The 17500-nt window shown below is 53.9% G+C and overlaps 1 protein-coding gene across 1 annotated transcript in view; it reads left to right on the top strand.

Annotated features, from left to right (window-relative positions):
- The window catches only part of LOC145340715 (protein FAM131B-like), a gene marked incomplete at both ends in the record, with an annotated part of 24466 nt that extends 6982 nt beyond the window's left edge, over nt 1-17484 (top strand). Inside the window, 5 exon segments of the mRNA XM_080185176.1 lie at nt 11926-11961; nt 13571-13664; nt 15246-15362; nt 15365-15451; nt 17347-17484. Of these exon segments, the coding sequence (XP_080041302.1) occupies nt 11926-11961; nt 13571-13664; nt 15246-15362; nt 15365-15451; nt 17347-17484 (472 nt within the window).
- Nucleotides 17485-17500: the final 16 nt, after the last annotated feature.

Here is a 17500-nt window from a genome sequence, read left to right as displayed (position 1 = left end):
GCTGAGTGAGTGGGCGAGGACCTGGCAGATGGAGTACAATGTTAGCAAGTGTGAGGTTATCCACTTTGGCAGGAATAATAGTAGGAGGGATTATTATTTAAAGGGTGAAAAACTGCAGCAGGCGACGGTGCAGAGGGACCTCGGGGTCCTTGTGCATGAGTCGCAAAAACCCAGCTTGCAGGTGCAGCAGGTGGTCAGGAAGGCGAATGGGATGCTGGCCTTCATAGCGAGGGGGATTGAATATAAAAGCAGGGAGGTCTTGCTGCAGCTGTATAGGGCATTGGTGAGGCCGCAGCTGGAGTACTGTGTGCAGTTTTGGTCACCACACTTGCGCAAGGATATTTTGGCCTTGGAGGGAGTGCAGAGGAGGTTCACTAGGCTGATACCGGAGATGAGGGGGTTGGACTATGAAGAGAGACTAAATAGACTGGGTCTGTACTCGTTGGAGTTTAGAAGAATGAGGGGAGATCTCATTGAGACGTATAAGATGATGAATGGGATGGATAGGGTAGAGGTGGAGAGACTCTTCCTGCTCAGAAAGGACAGTAGGACTAGAGGGCACAGCCTCAAGATAAGGGGGGGCAGTTTAGATCGGAGTTGAGGAGGAACTTCTTCACTCAAAGGGTGGTGAATCTCTGGAATTCTCTGCCCGTTGAAGTGGTGGGGGCTGCCTCGCTGAATATATTGAAGTCACGGGTAGATAGGTTTCTGATAGACAGGGGAATGAAGGGGAGAAAGCGGGAAAGTGGAACTGATCCACTTCAGATCAGCCATGATCTTATTGAATGGCGGGGCAGGCTCGAAGGGCTGGATGGCCAACTCCTGCTCCTATTTCTTATGTTCTTGTTAGGGAATGGGAAGGGGATTGGGATTGTGTACAGTGGGAGTGAACAGGAAGGGGATTGGGATTGTGTACAGTGGGAGTGAACGGGAAGGGGTTTGGGGATTGGGATTGTGTACAGTGGGAGTGAACGGGAAGGGGTTTGGGGATTGGGATTGTGTACAGTGGGAGTGAACGGGAAGGGGATTGGGATTGTGTACAGTGGGAGTGAACGGGAAGGGGTTTGGGGATTGGGATTGTGTACAGTGGGAGTGAACGGGAAGGGGATTGGGTCTATTGGGATTGTGTACAGTGGGAGTGAACGGGAAGGGGTTTGGGGATTGGGATTGTGTACAGTGGGAGTGAACGGGAAGGGGTTTGGGGATTGGGATTGTGTACAGTGGGAGTGAACGGGAAGGGGTTTGGGGATTGGGATTGTGTACAGTGGGAGTGAACGGGAAGGGGTTTGGGGATTGGGATTGTGTACAGTGGGAGTGAACGGGAAGGGGTTTGGGTCCATTGGGATTGTGTACAGTGGGAGTGAACGGGAAGGGGTTTGGGATTGGGATTGTGTACAGTGGGAGTGAATGGGAAGGGGTTTGGGATTGGGATTGTGTACAGTGGGAGTGAACGGGAAGGGGTTTGGGGATTGGGATTGTGTACAGTGGGAGTGAACGGGAAGGGGATTGGGATTGTGTACAGTGGGAGTGAACGGGAAGGGGTTTGGGGATTGGGATTGTGTACAGTGGGAGTGAACGGGAAGGGGTTTGGGGATTGTGTACAGTGGGAGTGAACGGGAAGGGGATTGGGATTGGGATTGTGTACAGTGGGAGTGAACGGGAAGGGGTTTGGGGATTGGGATTGTGTGCAGTGGGAGTGAACGGGAAGGGGTTTGGGATTGTGTACAGTGGGAGTGAACGGGAAGGGGTTTGGGATTGGGATTGTGTACAGTGGGAGTGAACGGGAAGGGGTTTGGGATTGGGATTGTGTACAGTGGGAGTGAACGGGAAGGGGATTGGGATTGTGTACAGTCAGAATGAACGGGAAGGGGTTTGGGATTGGGATTGTGTACAGTGGGAGTGAACGGGAAGGGGATTGGGATTGTGTACAGTCAGAATGAACGGGAAGGGGTTTGGGATTGGGATTGTGTACACTGGGAGTTAACGGGAAGGGGTTTGGGATTGGGATTGTGTACAGTGGGAGTGAACGGGAAGGGGTTTGGGATTGGGATTGTGTACAGTGGGAGTGAACGGGAAGGGGTTTGGGGATTGGGATTGTGTACAGTGGGAGTGAACGGGAAGGGGTTTGGGATTGGGATTGTGTACAGTGGGAGTGAACGGGAAGGGGTTTGGGATTGGGATTGTGTACAGTGGGAGTGAACGGGGAGAGGTTTCGGATTGGGATTGTGTACAGTGGGAGTGAACGGGAAGGGGTTTGGGATTGGGATTGTGTACAGTGGGAGTGAACGGGAAGCGGTTTGGGATTGGGATTGTGTACAGTGGGAGTGAACGGGAAGGGGTTTGGGATTGGGATTGTGTACAGTTGGAATGAACGGGAAGGGGTTTGGGATTGGGATTGTGTACAGTGGGAGTGAACGGGAAGGAGATTGGGATTGTGTACAGCGGGAGTGAACGGGAATGGGTTTGGGGATTGGGATTGTGTACAGTGGGAGTGAACGGGAAGGGGATTGGGATTGTGTACAGTGGGAATGAACGGGAAGGGGTTTGGGATTAGGATTGTGTACACTGGGAGTGAACGGGAAAGGGTTTGGGATTGGGATTGTGTACAGTAGGAGTGAACGGGAAGGGGTTTGGGATTGGGATTGTGTACAGTGCAAGTGAACGAGAAGGGGATTGGGATTGTGTACAGTGGGAGTGAACGGGAAGGGGATTGGGATTGTGTACAGTGGGAATGAACGGGAAGGGGTTTGGGATTAGGATTGTGTACACTGGGAGTGAACGGGAAGGGGTTTGGGATTGGGATTGTGTACAGTAGGAGTGAACGGGAAGGGGTTTGGGATTGGGATTGTGTACAGTGCAAGTGAACGGGAAGGGGATTGGGATTGTGTACAGTGGGAGTGAACGAGAAGGGGTTTGGGATTGGGATTGTGTGCAGTGGGAGTGAACGGGAAGGGGATTGGGATTGGGATTGTGTACAGTGGGAGTGAACGGGAAGGGGATTGGGATTGTGTAGAGTGGTAGGGAAGGGGGTTGGGGATTGGGATTCTGTACAGTGGGAGTCACAGGACGGGGTTTGGGATTGGGATTGTGTACAGTGGGAGTGAACGGGAAGGGGTTTGGGATTGGGAATGTGTACAGTGGGAGTGAACGGGAAGGGGTTTGGGATTGGGAATGTGTACAGTGGGAGTGAACGGGAAGGGGTTTGGGATTGGGATTGTGTACAGTGGGAGTGAACGGGAAGGGGTTTGGGGATTGGGATTGTGTACAGTGGGAGTGAACGGGAAGGGGATTGGGATTGTGTACAGTGGGAGTGAACGGGAAGGGGTTTGGGGATTGGGATTGTGTACAGTGGGAGTGAACGGGAGGGGTTTGGGATTGGGATTGTGTACAGTGGGAGTGAACGGGAAGGGGTTTGGGATTGTGCACAGTGGGAGTGAACGGGAAGGGGATTGGGATTGTGTACAGTGGGAGTGAACGGGAAGGGGTTTGGGATTGTGCACAGTGGGAGTGAACGGGAAGGGGATTGGGATTGTGTACAGTGGGAGTGAACGGGAAGGGGTTTGGGATTGGGATTGTGGACAGTAGGAGTGAACGGGAAGGGATTTGGGGATTGGGATTGTGTACAGTGGGAGTGAACGGGAAGGGGTTTTGGGATTGGGATTGTGTACAGTGGGAGTGAACGGGAAGGGGATTGGGATTGTGTACAGTGGGAGTGAACGGGAAGGGGTTTGGGGATTGGGATTGTGTACAGTGGGAGTGAACGGGAAGGGGTTTGGGATTGGGATTGTGTACAGTGGGAGTGAACGGGAAGGGGATTGGGATTGTGTACAGTGGGAGTGAACGGGAAGGGGTTTGGGGATTGGGATTGTGTACAGTGGGAGTTACCGGGAAGGGGATTGGGATTGTGTACAGTGGGAGTGAACGGGAAGGGGTTTGGGGATTGGGATTGTGTACAGTGGGAGTGAATGGGAAGGGGTTTGGGATTGGGATTGAGGACAGTGGGAGTGAACGGGAAGTGGTTTGGGATTGTGCACAGTGGGAGTGAACGGGAAGGGGATTGGGATTGTGTACAGTGGGAGTGAACGGGAAGGGGTTTGGGATTGGGATTGTGTACAGTGGGAGTGAACGGGAAGGGGTTTGGTATTGGGATTGTGTACAGTGGGAGTGAATGGGATGGGGTTTGGTATTGGGATTGTGTACAGTGGGAGTGAACGGGAAGGGGTTTGGGGATTGGGATTGTGTACAGTGGGAGTGAACGGGAAGGGGATTGGGATTGTGTACAGTGGGAGTGAACGGGAAGGGGTTTGGGATTGGGATTGTGTACAGTCGGAATGAACGGGAAGGGGTTTGGGATTGGGATTGGGATTGTGTACACTGGGAGTTAACAGGAAGGGGTTTGGGATTGGGATTGTGTATAGTGGGAGTGAACGGGAAGGGGTTTGGGATTGTGTGGCGTGGGAGTGAACGGGAAGGGGATTGGGATTGGGATTGTGTACAGTGGGAGTGAACGGGAAGGGGTTTGGGATTGGGATTGTGTACAGTTGGAATGAACGGGAAGGGGTTTGGGATTGGGATTGTGTACAGTGGGAGTGAACGGGAAGGGGTTTGGGATTGGGATTGTGTACAGTCGGAATGAACGGGAAGGGGTTTGGGATTGGGATTGTGTACAGTGGGAGTGAACGGGAAGGAGATGGGGATTGTGTACAGCGGGAGTGAACGGGAAGGGGTTTGGGGATTGGGATTGTGTACAGTGGGAATGAACGGGAATGGGTTTGGGATTGGGATTGTGTACAGTGGGAGTGAACGGGAATGGGTTTGGGATTGGGACTGTGTACAGTGGGAGTGAACAGGAAGGGGATTGGGATTGTGTACAGTGGGAGTGAACGGGAAGGGGTTTGGGGATTGGGATTGTGTACAGTGGGAATGAACGGGAATGGGTTTGGGATTGGGATTGTGTACAGTGGGAGTGAACGGGAAGGGGTTAGGGATTGGGATTGTGTACAGTAGGAGTGAACAGGAAGGGGATTGGGATTGTGTACAGTGGGAGTGAACGGGAAGGGGTTTGGGGATTGGGATTGTGTACAGTGGGAGTTACCGGGAAGGGGATTGGGATTGTGTACAGTGGGAGTGAACGGGAAGGGGATTGGGATTGTGTACAGTAGGAGTGAACGGGAAGGGGATTGGGATTGTGTACAGTGGGAGTGAACGGGAAGGGGATTGGGATTGTGTACATTGGGAGTGAACGGGAAGGGGATTGGGATTGTGTACAGTGGGAGTGAACGGGAAGGGGATTGGGATTGTGTATAGTGGGAGTGAACGGGAAGGGGATTGGGATTGTGTACAGTGGGAGTGAACGGGAAGGGGTTTTGGATGAGGATTGTGTACAGTGGGAGTGAACGGGAAGGGGTTTGGGATTGGGATTGTGTACAGTGGGAGTGAACGGGAAGGGGTTTGGGAATTGGGATTGTGTACAGTGGGAGTGAACGGGAAGGGGTTTTGGGATTGGGATTTTGTACAGTCCGAGTGAACGGGAAGGGGTTTGGGGATTGGGATTGTGTACAGTGGGAGTGAACGGGAAGGGGTTTGGGATTGGGATTGTGTACAGTGGGAGTGAACGGGAAGGGGTTTGGGGATTGGGATTGTGTACAGTCCGAGTGAACGGGAAGGGGTTTGGGGATTGGGGTTGTGTAGAGTGGGAGTGAACGGGAAGGGGTTTGGGGATTGTGTACAGTGGGAGTGAACGGGAAGGGGTTTGGGATTGGGATTGTGTACAGTGGGAGTGAACGGGAAGGGGTTTGGGATTGTGTACAGTGGGAGTGAACGGGAAGGGGTTTGGGATTGTGTACAGTGGGAGTGAGCGGGAAGGGGTTTGGGATTGGGATTGTGTACAGTCGGAGTGAACGGGAAGGGGCTTGGGGTTGGGATTGTGTACAGTGGGAGTGAGCGGGAAGGGGTTTGGGATTGTGTACAGTGGGAGTGAACGGAAAGGGGTTTGGGATTGTGTACAGTGGGAGTGAGCGGGAAGGGGTTTGGGATTGGGATTGTGTACAGTGGGAGTGAACGGGAAGGGGTTTGGGATTGGGATTGTGTACAGTGGGAGTGAACGGGAAGGGGTTTGGGGATTGGGATTGTGTACAGTGGGAGTGAACGGGAAGGGGTTTGGGGATTGGGATTGTGTACAGTGGGAGTGAACGGGAAGGGGTTTGGGGATTGGGATTGTGTACAGTCGGAGTGAACGGGAAGGGGTTTGGGGTTGGGATTGTGTACAGTGGGAGTGAACGGGAAGGGGTTTGGGATTGGGATTGTGTACAGTGGGAGTGAACGGGAAGGGGTTTGGGATTGGGATTGTGTACAGTGGGAGTGAACGGGAAGGGGTTTGGGATTGGGATTGTGTATATTGAGAATAAATGGGATAGGGTTTGGGATTGGGATTGAGATTGTGTACAGTGGAAGTGAACGGGAAGGGGTTTGGGGATTGGGATTGTGTACAGTGGGAGTGAATGGGAAGGGGTTTGGGATTGTGTACAGTGGGAGTGAACGGGAAGGGGATTGGGATTGCGTACAGTCGAAGTGAATGGCAAGAGGTTTGGGATTGGGATTGTGTACAGTGGGAGTCAACGGGAAGGGGATTGTGATTGGGATTGTGTACAGTCGGAGTGAACGGGAAGGGGATTGGGATTGTGTACAGTGGGAGTGAACGGGAAGCGGTTTGGGGATTGTGTACAGTGGGAGTGAACGGGAAGGGGTTTGGGGATTGGGATTGTGTACAGTGGGAGTGATCGGGAAGGGGTTTGGGATTGGGATTGTGTACAGTGGGAGTGAACGGGAAGGGGTTTGGGATTGGGATTGTGTACAGTGGGAGTGAACGGGAAGGGGATTGGGATTGTGTACAGTGGGAGTGAACAGGAAGGGGTGTAGGTCCATTGGAATTGTGTACAGTGGGAGTGAACGGGAAGGGGATAGGGTTTGGGATTGGGATTGTGTACAGTGGGAGTGAACAAGAAGGGGTTTGGGATTGGGATTGTGTACAGTGGGAATGAATGGGAAGGGTTTTGGGATTGGGATTCTGTACAATGGGAGTGAATGGGAAGGGGTTTTGGATGAGTATTATGTACAGTCGGAGTGAACGGGAAGGGGTTTGGGATTGGGATTGTGTACAGTGGGAGTTAATGGGAACGGGTTTGGGGTTGGGATTGTGTACAGTGGGAGTGAACGGGAAGGGGTTTGGGATTGGGATTGTGTACAGTGGGAGTGAACGGGAAGGGGTTTGGGATTGGGATTGTGTACAGTGGGAGTGAACCGGAAGGGGAATGGGGATTGGGATTGTGTACGGTGGGAGTGAACGGGAAGGGGTTTGGGGATTGGGATTGTGTACGGTGGGAGTGAACGGGAAGGGGATTGGGATTGTGTATCGTGGGAATGAACGGGAACGGGTTTGGGGATTGGGATTGTGTAGAGTAGGAGTGAACGGGAAGGGGTTTGGGACTGGGATTGTGTACAGTGGGATGAACGGGAAGTGGTTTGGGATTGGGATTGTGTACAGTGGGAGTGAACGGGAAGGGGTTTGGGGATTGGGATTGTGTACGGTGGGAGTGAACGGGAAGGGTTTTGGGGATTGGGATTGTGTACAGTGGGAGTGAACGGGAAGGGGTTTGGGATTGTGTACAGTGAGAGTGAACAGGAAGGGGTTTGGGGATTGGGATTGTGTACAGTGGGAGTGAACGGGAAGGGGTTTGGCATTGGGATTGTGTGCAGTGGGAGTGAACGGGAATGGGTTTGGGATTGGGATTGTGTACAGTGGGAGTGAACGAGAAGGGGTTTGGGTCCTTTGGGATTATGTACAGTGGGAATGAACGGGAAGGGGTTTGGGATTGGGATTGTGTATATTGGGAATAAATGGGATAGGGTTTGGGATTGGGATTGGGATTGTGTACAGTGGGAGTGAATGGGAAGGGGTTTGGTATTGGGATTCTGTGCAGTAGGAGTGAATGGGAAGGGGTATGGGATTGGGATTGTGTACAGTGGGAGTGAACGGGAAGGGGTTTGGGAATTGGGATTGTGTACAGTGGGAGTGAACGGGAAGGGGTGTAGGTCCATTGGAATTGTGTACAGTGGGAGTGAACGGGAAGGGGATAGGATTTGGGATTGGGATTGTGTACAGTGGGAGTGAACAAGAAGAGGTTTGGGATTGGGATTGTGTACAGTGGGAATGAACGGGAAGGAGTTTGGGATTGGGATTGTGTACAGTCCGAGTGAACGGGAAGGGGATTGGGATTGTGTACAGTGGGAGTGAACGGGAAGGGGTTTGGGATTGGGATTGTGTACAATGGGAGTGAACGGGAAGGGGTTTGGGGATTGTGTACAGTGGGAGTGAACGGGAAGGGGTTTGGGATTGGGATTGTGTACAGTCGGAGTGAACGGGAAGGGGTTTGGGATTGTGTACAGTGGGAGTGAACGGGAAGGGGTTTGGGGATTGGGATTGTGTACAGTGGGAGTGAACGGGAAGGGGTTTGGGATTGGGATTGTGTACAGTGTGAGTGAACAGGAAGAGGTTTGGGATTGGGAGTGTGTACAGTCGGAGTGAACGGGAACGGGTTTGGGATTGGGATTGTGTACAGTCGGAGTGAACGGGAAGGGGTCTGGGGTTGGGATTGTGTACAGTGGGAGTGAACGGGAAGGGGTTTGGGATTGGGATTGTGTACAGTGCGAGTGAACGGGAAGGGGTTTGGGATTGGGATTGTGTACATTGGGAGTGAATGGGAAGGGGTTTCGGATTGGGATTTTGTACAGTGGGAGTGAACGGGAAGGGGTTTGGGATTGGGATTGTGTACAGTGGGAGTGAACGGGAAGGGGTTTGGGATTGGGATTGTGTACAGTGCAAGTGAACGGGAAGGGGATTGGGATTGGGATTGTGTACAGTGGGAGTGAATGGGAAGGGGTTTGGGATTGTGTATAGTGGGAGTGAACGGAAAGGGGATTGGGATTGCGTACAGTCGGAGTGAATGGGAAGTGGTTTGGGATTGGGATTGTGTACAGTGGGAGTCAACGGGAAGGGGATTGGGATTGTGTACAGTCGGAGTGAACGGGAAGGGGTTTGGGATTGGGATTGTGTACAGTGGGAGGGAACAGGAAGGGGTTGGGATTGGGATTGTGGACAGTGGGAGTGAACGGGAAGGGATTTGGGATTGGGATTGTGTACAGTGGGAGTGAAGGGGAAGGAGTTTGGGAATTGGGATTGTGTACAGTGGGAGTGAACGGGAAGGGGATTGGGATTGTGTACAGTGGGAGTGAACGGGAAGGGGTTTGGGATTGGGAATGTGTAAGTGGGAGTGAACGGGAAGGGGATAGGATTTGGGATTGGGATTGTGTACAGTGGGAGTGAACAAGAAGGGGTTTGGGATTGGGATTGTGTACAGTGGAATGAACGGGAAGGAGTTTGTGGATTGGGATTGTATACAGTGGGAGTGACGGGAAGGGTTTGGGATTGGGATTCTGTACAATGGAGTGAATGGGAAGGGTTTTGGATGAGGATTATGTACAGTCGGAGTGAACGGGAAGGGGTTTGGTTCCATTGGGATTGTGTACAGCGGGAGTGAACGGGAAGGGGTTTGGATTGGGATTGTGTACAGTGGGAGTGAACGGGAAGGGGTTTGGGGATTGGGATTGTGTACAGTGGGAGTGAACGGGCAGGGGTTTGGGATTGGGATTGGGATTGTGTACAGTGGGAGTGAACGGGAAGGGGTTTGGTTCCATTGGGATTGTGTACAGTGGGAGTGAACGGGAAGGGGTTGTGGATTGCGATTGTATACAGTGGGAATTAACGGGAAGGGGTTTGGAATTGGGATTGTGTACATTGGGAGTGAACGGGATGGGTTTTGGGATTGGGTTTGTGTACAGTGGAGTGAACGGTAAGGGGATTGGGATTGTGTACAGTGGAAGTGGACGGGAACGGGATTGGGATTAGGATTGTGTTCAGCCGGAGTGAACGGGAAGGGTTTGGGATTGGGATTGTGTACAGCGGGAGTGAACGTGAAGGGGTTTAGGGATTGGGATTTTGTCCGGTGGGAATGAACGGGAAGGGGTTTCGGGATTGGGATTGTGTACAGTGGGAATGAACAGGAAGGGGTTTGGATTGGGATTGTGTACATTGGGAGTGAACAGGAAGGGTTTGGGATTGGGATTGCGTACAGTGGGAGTGAACGGGAAGGGGTTTGGGATTAGGATTGTGTACAGTCGGAGTGAACGGGAAGGGGTTTGGGATTGGGATTGTGTACAGTGGGAATGAACTGGAAGGAGTTTGTGGATTGGGATTGTATACAGTGGGAGTGAATGGGAAGGGGTTTTGGGATTTGGATTGTATACAGTGGGAATGAACAGGAAGGGGTTTGTGGATTGGGATTGTATACAGTGGGAATTAACGGGAAGGGGCTTGGGATTGGGATTGTGTACAGTGGGAGTGAACGGGAAGGAGTTTGGGATTGGGATTGTATACAGTGGGAATTAACGGGAAGGGGTTTGGGATTGGGATTGTGTACAGTGGGAGTGAACGGGAAGGGGATTGGGTTTGTGTACAGTGGGAGTGAACGGGATGGGGTTGCTCAGCGCCCAATCACGGATGGGGATTCAGACCTTCCTGCTAACAGGAAGTGCTGAGAACGATACATTCCTGAGGGACCGTCTTCCTGATCTCCGGGTGGAAAATCCATGATCCGGTTCTCGCCTGCCCCCTGTCCAAACACACAGTCCGTCCCGTTCCCCAATATCCCACCCCACACTCACTGACCCCCCCGTCATCCCAACCCCATCTCCCCAACTCTGTAACCCCCTCCCTATCTCTGTAACCCCCTCCAGTCCCCTACACCCCCCTCCCTATCTCTGTAACCTCCTCCAGTCCCCTACACCCCCTCCTATCTCTGTAACCTCCTCCAGCCCCCTACACCCCCTCCCTATCTCTGTAACCTCCTCCAGCCCCCTACACCCCCTCCCTATCTCTGTAACCTCCTCCAGCCCCCTACACCCCCTCCCTATCTCTGTAACCACCTCCAGCCCCCCTACACCCCCTCCCTATCTCTGTAACCTCCTCCAGCCCCCTACACCCCCTCCCTACCTCTGTAACCCCCTCCAGCCCCCTACACCCCCTCCCTATCTCTGTAACCTCCTCCAGCCCCCTACACCCCCCTCCCTATCTCTGTAACCCCCTCCAGCCCCCTACACCCCCTCCCTATCTCTGTAATCTCCTCCAGCCCCCTACACCCCCTCCCTATCTCTGTAACCTCCTCCAGCCCCCTACACCCCCTCCCTATCTCTGTAACCTCCTCCAGCCCCTTACACCCCCCTCCCTATCTCTGTAACCTCCTCCAGCCCCTACACCCCTCCCTATCTCTGTAACCTCCTCCAGCCCCCCTACACCCCCTCCCTATCTCTGTAACCCCCTCCAGCCCCCCTACACTCCCCTCCCTATCTCTGTAACCCCCTCCAGCCCCCTACACCCCCTCCCTATCTCTGTAACCTGGATAGCAGAGTGGGTTAACAGTGCTGTCTCACAGCGCCAGGGTCCTGGGTTCGATTCCCGGCCTTGGGTCACTGTCTGCGGGGAGTCCGCACATTCTCCCCGTGTCTGCGTGGGTTTCCTCCGGGTGCTCCGGTTTTCCTCCCACAGTCTGAAAGACGTGCTGGTTAGGGTGGATTGGGCCGTGCTAAATTACCTCTTCGTATCGGGGGACTAGCTGGGGTAAATGCATGGGGTTATGGGGATAGGGCCTGTATTGGACTGTGGTCAGTGCAGAGACGATGGGCCCAATGGCCTCCTTCTGCAGTGTAGGGTTAGACCATTGCCCCATCTCTCACTGACATATTGTCTCTGTCTCTCTCTCTCTATCGATTTACTAACACATTCTCTCTCTCTCTCTCTCTGTCTCTCTGCAGCAAACACGAACAGAGATGTCATGGGATGGGATCAATGTGAGTATTCGCTCTGGGTCGCTCTGGGTCACTCTGGGTCGCGGCAGGGTTAAAGGTCAGCGACTCTGACCAGCTCAAAGGCCACTGACGAGGTTCACTAACTCTCGCTCTCTCCCTCCCTACTTCTCTCCCTCCTCTCCCTCTCCCCCCTCCCTCTCTCTCTCTCCCCCATTCTCTCTTCCCCCCCCTCTCTCCCCGCCTCCCTCTCTCTCTCACCCTCCTCCCTCTCTCTCTCTCCCCCCTCCCTCTCTCTCTCTCCCCCCTTCCTCTCTCTCTCTCCCCTCCTCTCTCTCTCCCCCCTTCCCTCTCTCTCTCTCCCCCTCCCTCTCTCTCCCCCTCCCTCTCTCTCCTCCCCCCCTCCCTCTCTCTCTCCTCCCCTCCTCCCTCTCTCTCTCCCCCCTCCCTCTCTCTCCCCCCTCCCTCTCTCTCTCCCTCCCTCTCTCTCTCTCTCTCTCTCTCCCCCTTCCTCTCTCTCTCTCCCCCTTCCCTCTCTCTCTCTCTCCCCCCCTCCCTCTCTCTCTCCCCCCCTCCCTCTCTCTCTCCCCCCCTCCCTCTCTCTCTCCCCCCCTCCCTCTCTCTCTCCCCCCCTCCCTCTCTCTCTCCCCCTGCTCCCTCTCTCTCTCTCCCCCCCTCCCTCTCTCTCTCTCCCCCGCTCCCTCTCTCTCTCTCCCCCCCTCCCTCTCTCTCTCTCTCTCTCCCCCCCTTCCTCTCTCTCCCCCCCTTCCTCTCTCTCTCTCTCCCCCCCTCCCTCTCTCTCTCTCTCTCCCCCCTTCCTCTCTCTCTCTCTCCCCCCTTCCCTCCTCTCTCTCTCCCTCCCTCTCTCTCTCTCCCCCCTTCCCTCTCTCTCTCTCTCCCCCCCTCCCTCTCTCTCTCTCCCCCCTTCCCTCTCTCTCTCTCCCCCCCTCCCTCTCTCTCTCTCTCCCCCCCTCCCTCTCTCTCTCTCTCCCCCCTTCCCTCTCTCTCTCTCTCCCCCCTTCCCTCTCTCTCTCTCCCCCCCTTCCTCTCTCTCTCTCTCCCCCCTTCCCTCTCTCTCTCTCCCCCCCGCTCCCTCTCTCTCTCCCCCCCCCCTCTCTCTCTCCCCCCTCCCTCTCTCTCTCCCCCCGCTCCCTCTCTCTCTCCCCCCCCTCCCTCTCTCTCTCCCCCCTCCCTCTCTCTCTCCCCCCGCTCCCTCTCTCTCTCCCCCTCCCTCCCTCTCTCTCTCCCCCCCTTCCCTCTCTCTCTCTCCCCCCTCCCTCTCTCTCTCTCCCCCCGCTCCCTCTCTCTCTCTCTCCCCTCCCTCTCTCTCTCCCCCCTCCCTCTCTCTCTCCCCCCGCTCCCTCTCTCTCTCCCCCCTCCCTCTCTCTCTCCCCCCTCCCTCTCTCTCTCCCCCCGCTCCCTCTCTCTCTCCCCCCCCTCCCTCTCTCTCTCCCCCCTCCCTCTCTCTCTCCCCCCCTCCCTCTCTCTCTCCCCCCTCCCTCTCTCTCTCCCCCTTCCCTCTCTCTCTCTCCCCCCCTTCCTCTCTCTCTCTCTCCCCCCCTTCCCTCTCTCTCTCTCCCCCCTTCCCTCTCTCTCTCTCCCCCCGCTCCCTCTCCCTCCCTCCCCCCCTCCCTCTCCCTCCCTCCCTATCCAGCTCTCGATGGAGGATACAACATCGATCCTTCCCTCGATGAAGAGGAATTCTAATCCGTACGGAATCGGAGCGCTGGCGAAATCTTCACTCTCGGGTAGGGTGCAAAGGGAGGGAGAGGGAGAGAGTCTGCGGCCCCGTGGGGGTGGGGTGGATTCAGTGGGGGGGGGTCCGAGGCACACGGCACGGTGGCACGGTGAAGAAAGTTCTCTCCGATTGTAACGGGATCTTGATCAGTGGGCCAGTGGGCTGACGAGTGGCGGATGCAGTTTAATTTAGATAAATGCGAGGTGATGCATTTTGGTCAATTGAACCAGGGCAGGACTCACTCAGTTAATGGTAGGGGAGAGTTACAGAACAGAGAGATCTAGGGGGACAGGTTCATAGCTCTTTGAAAGTGGTGGACAGAGTGGTGAAGAAGGCATTCGGCAAGCTTGGTTTCATGGGTCAGAATACAGGAGTTGGGACGTCTTGTTGAAGTTGTACAAGACATTGGTAAGGTCACACTTGGAATACTGTGTACAGTTCTGGTCACCCTATTATAGAAAGGATATTATTAAACTAGAAAGAGTGCAGAAAAGATTTACTAGGATGTTACCGGGGACTTGATGGATTGAGTTATAAGGAGAGGCTGGGATAGACTGGGACTTTTTTCTCTGGAGCGTAGAGGGGGTGATCTTATAGAGATCTATAAAATAATGAGGGGCACAGATCAGCTCGATAGTCAAATATCTTTTCCCCCAAAGGTAGGGGGAGTCTAAAACTAGAGGGCAGAGGTTTAAGGTGAGAGGGGAGAGATACAGAAGGGTCCAGAGGGGCAATTTTTTTCACCCAGAGGGTGGTGAGTGTCTGGAACGAGCTGCCAGAGGCAGTAGTAGAGACGGGGACAATTTTATCTTTTAAAAAGCATTTAGACAGTTACACGGGTACGATGGGTATAGAGGGATATGGGGCAAATGGGGGCAATTGGATTAGCTTAGGGGTTTAAAAAACAGGGGTAGCATAGACAAGTTGGGCTGAAGGGTCTGTTTCCATGCTGTAAATCTGTAGGACTCAATGCTTGCCTTCATCGGCCAGGGGGCACTGAGTTTAAAAATTGGCAAGTCACGTTGCAGCTTTATAGAACCTTAGTGAGGCCACACTTGGAATATAGAGTTCAATTCTGGGTCACCCACACTACCAGAAGGATGTGGAGGCTTTGGGAGAGGGGACAGAAAAGATTTACCAGGATGTTGCCCCTGGTACGGAGGGGCATTAGCTCTGAGGAGAGGTTGGAGAAACTCGTTTGTTCTCACTGGAGGTTGAGGGGGAGACCCTGATAGAAGTCGACAAGATGATGAGGGACAGAGTGGAGAGTCAGAAGCTTTTTCCCCCCAGGGTGGAAGAGTCAATTACGCGGGGGGCTACAGGTTTAAGGGGCGAGGGACAAGGTTTAAAGGAGATACAGATTTTTTTACACAGAGGGTGGTGAGAACTCGCTGCCGGGAGTGGGAGCGGAGACGGGAGTGAGTTTTAAGGGGGGGCGTCTGGACAAATCCATGAATAGGACGGGAATAGAGGATATGGTCCCCGGAAGGGGAGTGGGGGTTTTAGTTCAGTCGGGGGGAGTGGGGGGGGGGGCGGAGAGCACATGGGGAATTTAAATGGGTGCGTCTAATGAGAATCCGTCTCCCAACAGTTCGACTGCAGACAGGCCTGTCAAAAACGGTTAAAGATCACATCACCAAACCCACAGCCATGGGATCTGGTCGGGTGGCGCACATGATCGAGTGGCAAGGCTGGAGTAAGCAGCAGCCCCCCCGAATCTCCACGCGGAGACCCCCATGGATGTGGATACATACTCAGACCTCAGTGACGGAGAGAAGGAGGCAAGATTCGCTGCAGGTAGATACAGAGTAAAGCTCCCTCTACACTGTCCCCCCATCAAACACTCCCAGGACAGGTACAGCACGGGGTTAGATACAGAGTAAAACTCCCTCTACACTGTCCCCCCCATCAAACACTCCCAGGGACAGGGACAGCACGGGGTTAGATACAGAGTAAAGCTCCCTCTACACTGTCCCCCCATCAAACACTCCCAGGACAGGTACAGCACGGGGTTAGATACAGAGTAAAGCTCTCTCTACACTGTCCCCCCATCAAACACTCCCAGGACAGGTACAGCACGGGGTTAGATACAGAGTAAAGCTCCCTCTACACTGTCCCCCCATCAAACACTCCCAGGACAGGTACAGCACGGGGTTAGATACAGAGTAAAGCTCCCTCTACACTGTCCCCCCATCAAACACTCCCAGGACAGGGACAGCACGGGGTTAGATACAGAGTAAAGCTCCCTCTACACTGTCCCCCCATCAAACACTCCCAGGACAGGTACAGCACGGGTTAGATACAGAGTAAAGCTCCCTCTGCACTGTCCCCCCATCAAACACTCCCAGGACAGGTACAGCACGGGGTTCGATACAGAGTAAAGCTCCCTCTACACTGTCCCCCCCATCAAACACTCCCAGGACAGGTACAGCACGGGGTTAGATACAGAGTAAAGCTCCCTCTACACTGTCCCCCATCAAACACTCCCAGGACAGGTACAGCACGGGGTTAGATACAGAGTAAAGCTCCCTCTACACTGTCCCCCATCAAACACTCCCAGGACAGGTACAGCACGGGGTTAGATACAGAGTAAAGCTCCCTCTACACTGTCCCCCATCAAACACTCCCAGGACAGGTACAGCACGGGGTTAGATACAGAGTAAAGCTCCCTCTACACTGTCCCCCATCAAACACTCCCAGGACAGGTACAGCACGGGGTTAGATACAGAGTAAAGCTCCCTCTACACTGTCCCCCCATCAAACACTCCAGGACAGGTACAGCACGGGTTAGATACAGAGTAAAACTCCCTCTACACTGTTCCCATCAAACACTCCCAGGACAGGTACAGCACGGGGTTAGATACAGAGTAAAGCTCCCTCTACACTGTCCCCCATCAAACACTCCCAGGACAGGTACAGCACAGGGTTAGATACAGAGTAAAACTCCCTCTACACTGTTCCCATCAAACACTCCCAGGACAGGTACAGCACGGGGTTAGATACAGAGTAAAGCTCCCTCTACACTGTCCCCCCATCAAACACTCCCAGGACAGGGACAGCACGGGGTTAGATACAGAGTAAAGCTCCCTCTACACTGTCCAATCAAACACTCCCAGGACAGGTACAGCACGGGGTTAGATACAGAGTAAAGCTCCCTCTACACTGTCCCCATCAAACACTCCCAGGACAGGTACAGCACGGGGTTAGATACAGAGTAAAGCTCCCTCTACACTGTCCCCATCAAACACTCCCGGGATAGGTACAGCATGGGGTTAGATACAGAGTAAAGCTCCCTCTACACTGTCCCCCCATCAAACACTCCCAGGACAGGTACAGCACGGGGTTAGATACAGAGTAAAGCTGCCTCTACACTGTCCCCCCCATCAAACACTCCCAGGACAGGTACAGCATGGGGTTAGATACAGAGTAAAGCTCCCTCTACACTGTCCCCCCCATCAAACACTCCCAGGACAGGGACAGCACGGGTTAGATACAGAGTAAAGCTCCCTCTACACTGTCCCCCCATCAAACACTCCCAGGACAGTGACAGCACGGGGTTAGATACAGAGTAAAGCTCCCTCTACACTGTCCCCCCATCAAACACTCCCAGGACAGGGACAGCAAGGGGTTAGATACAGTGTTCCTGTGGGTTGGAGTTTCTCTCTGACTAGCTGCTTTCTCGATCCCTGTAGGAGTGATGAAACAGTTTGCTATTTCTGAAGCTACCCTCATCGCCTGGTCCTCGATGGATGGGGAGGAAATCAGTAACGTCTCCAGTCCCGGGGAAAGTGGACAACTCAACGGGAGGGTCGAGAACAATGACCAACAAGGTAACCCATCTCTCTC

This window comes from Carcharhinus amblyrhynchos, unplaced genomic scaffold, assembly GCF_965287045.1.
Source record: "Carcharhinus amblyrhynchos unplaced genomic scaffold, sCarAmb.v2.hapA chromosome_1327, whole genome shotgun sequence".
NCBI classification, from domain to species: Eukaryota; Metazoa; Chordata; class Chondrichthyes; order Carcharhiniformes; family Carcharhinidae; genus Carcharhinus; species Carcharhinus amblyrhynchos.
The sequence above is the reverse complement of the archived record's forward strand: the minus strand, read 5'-3'. Positions and strand labels throughout refer to the sequence as shown.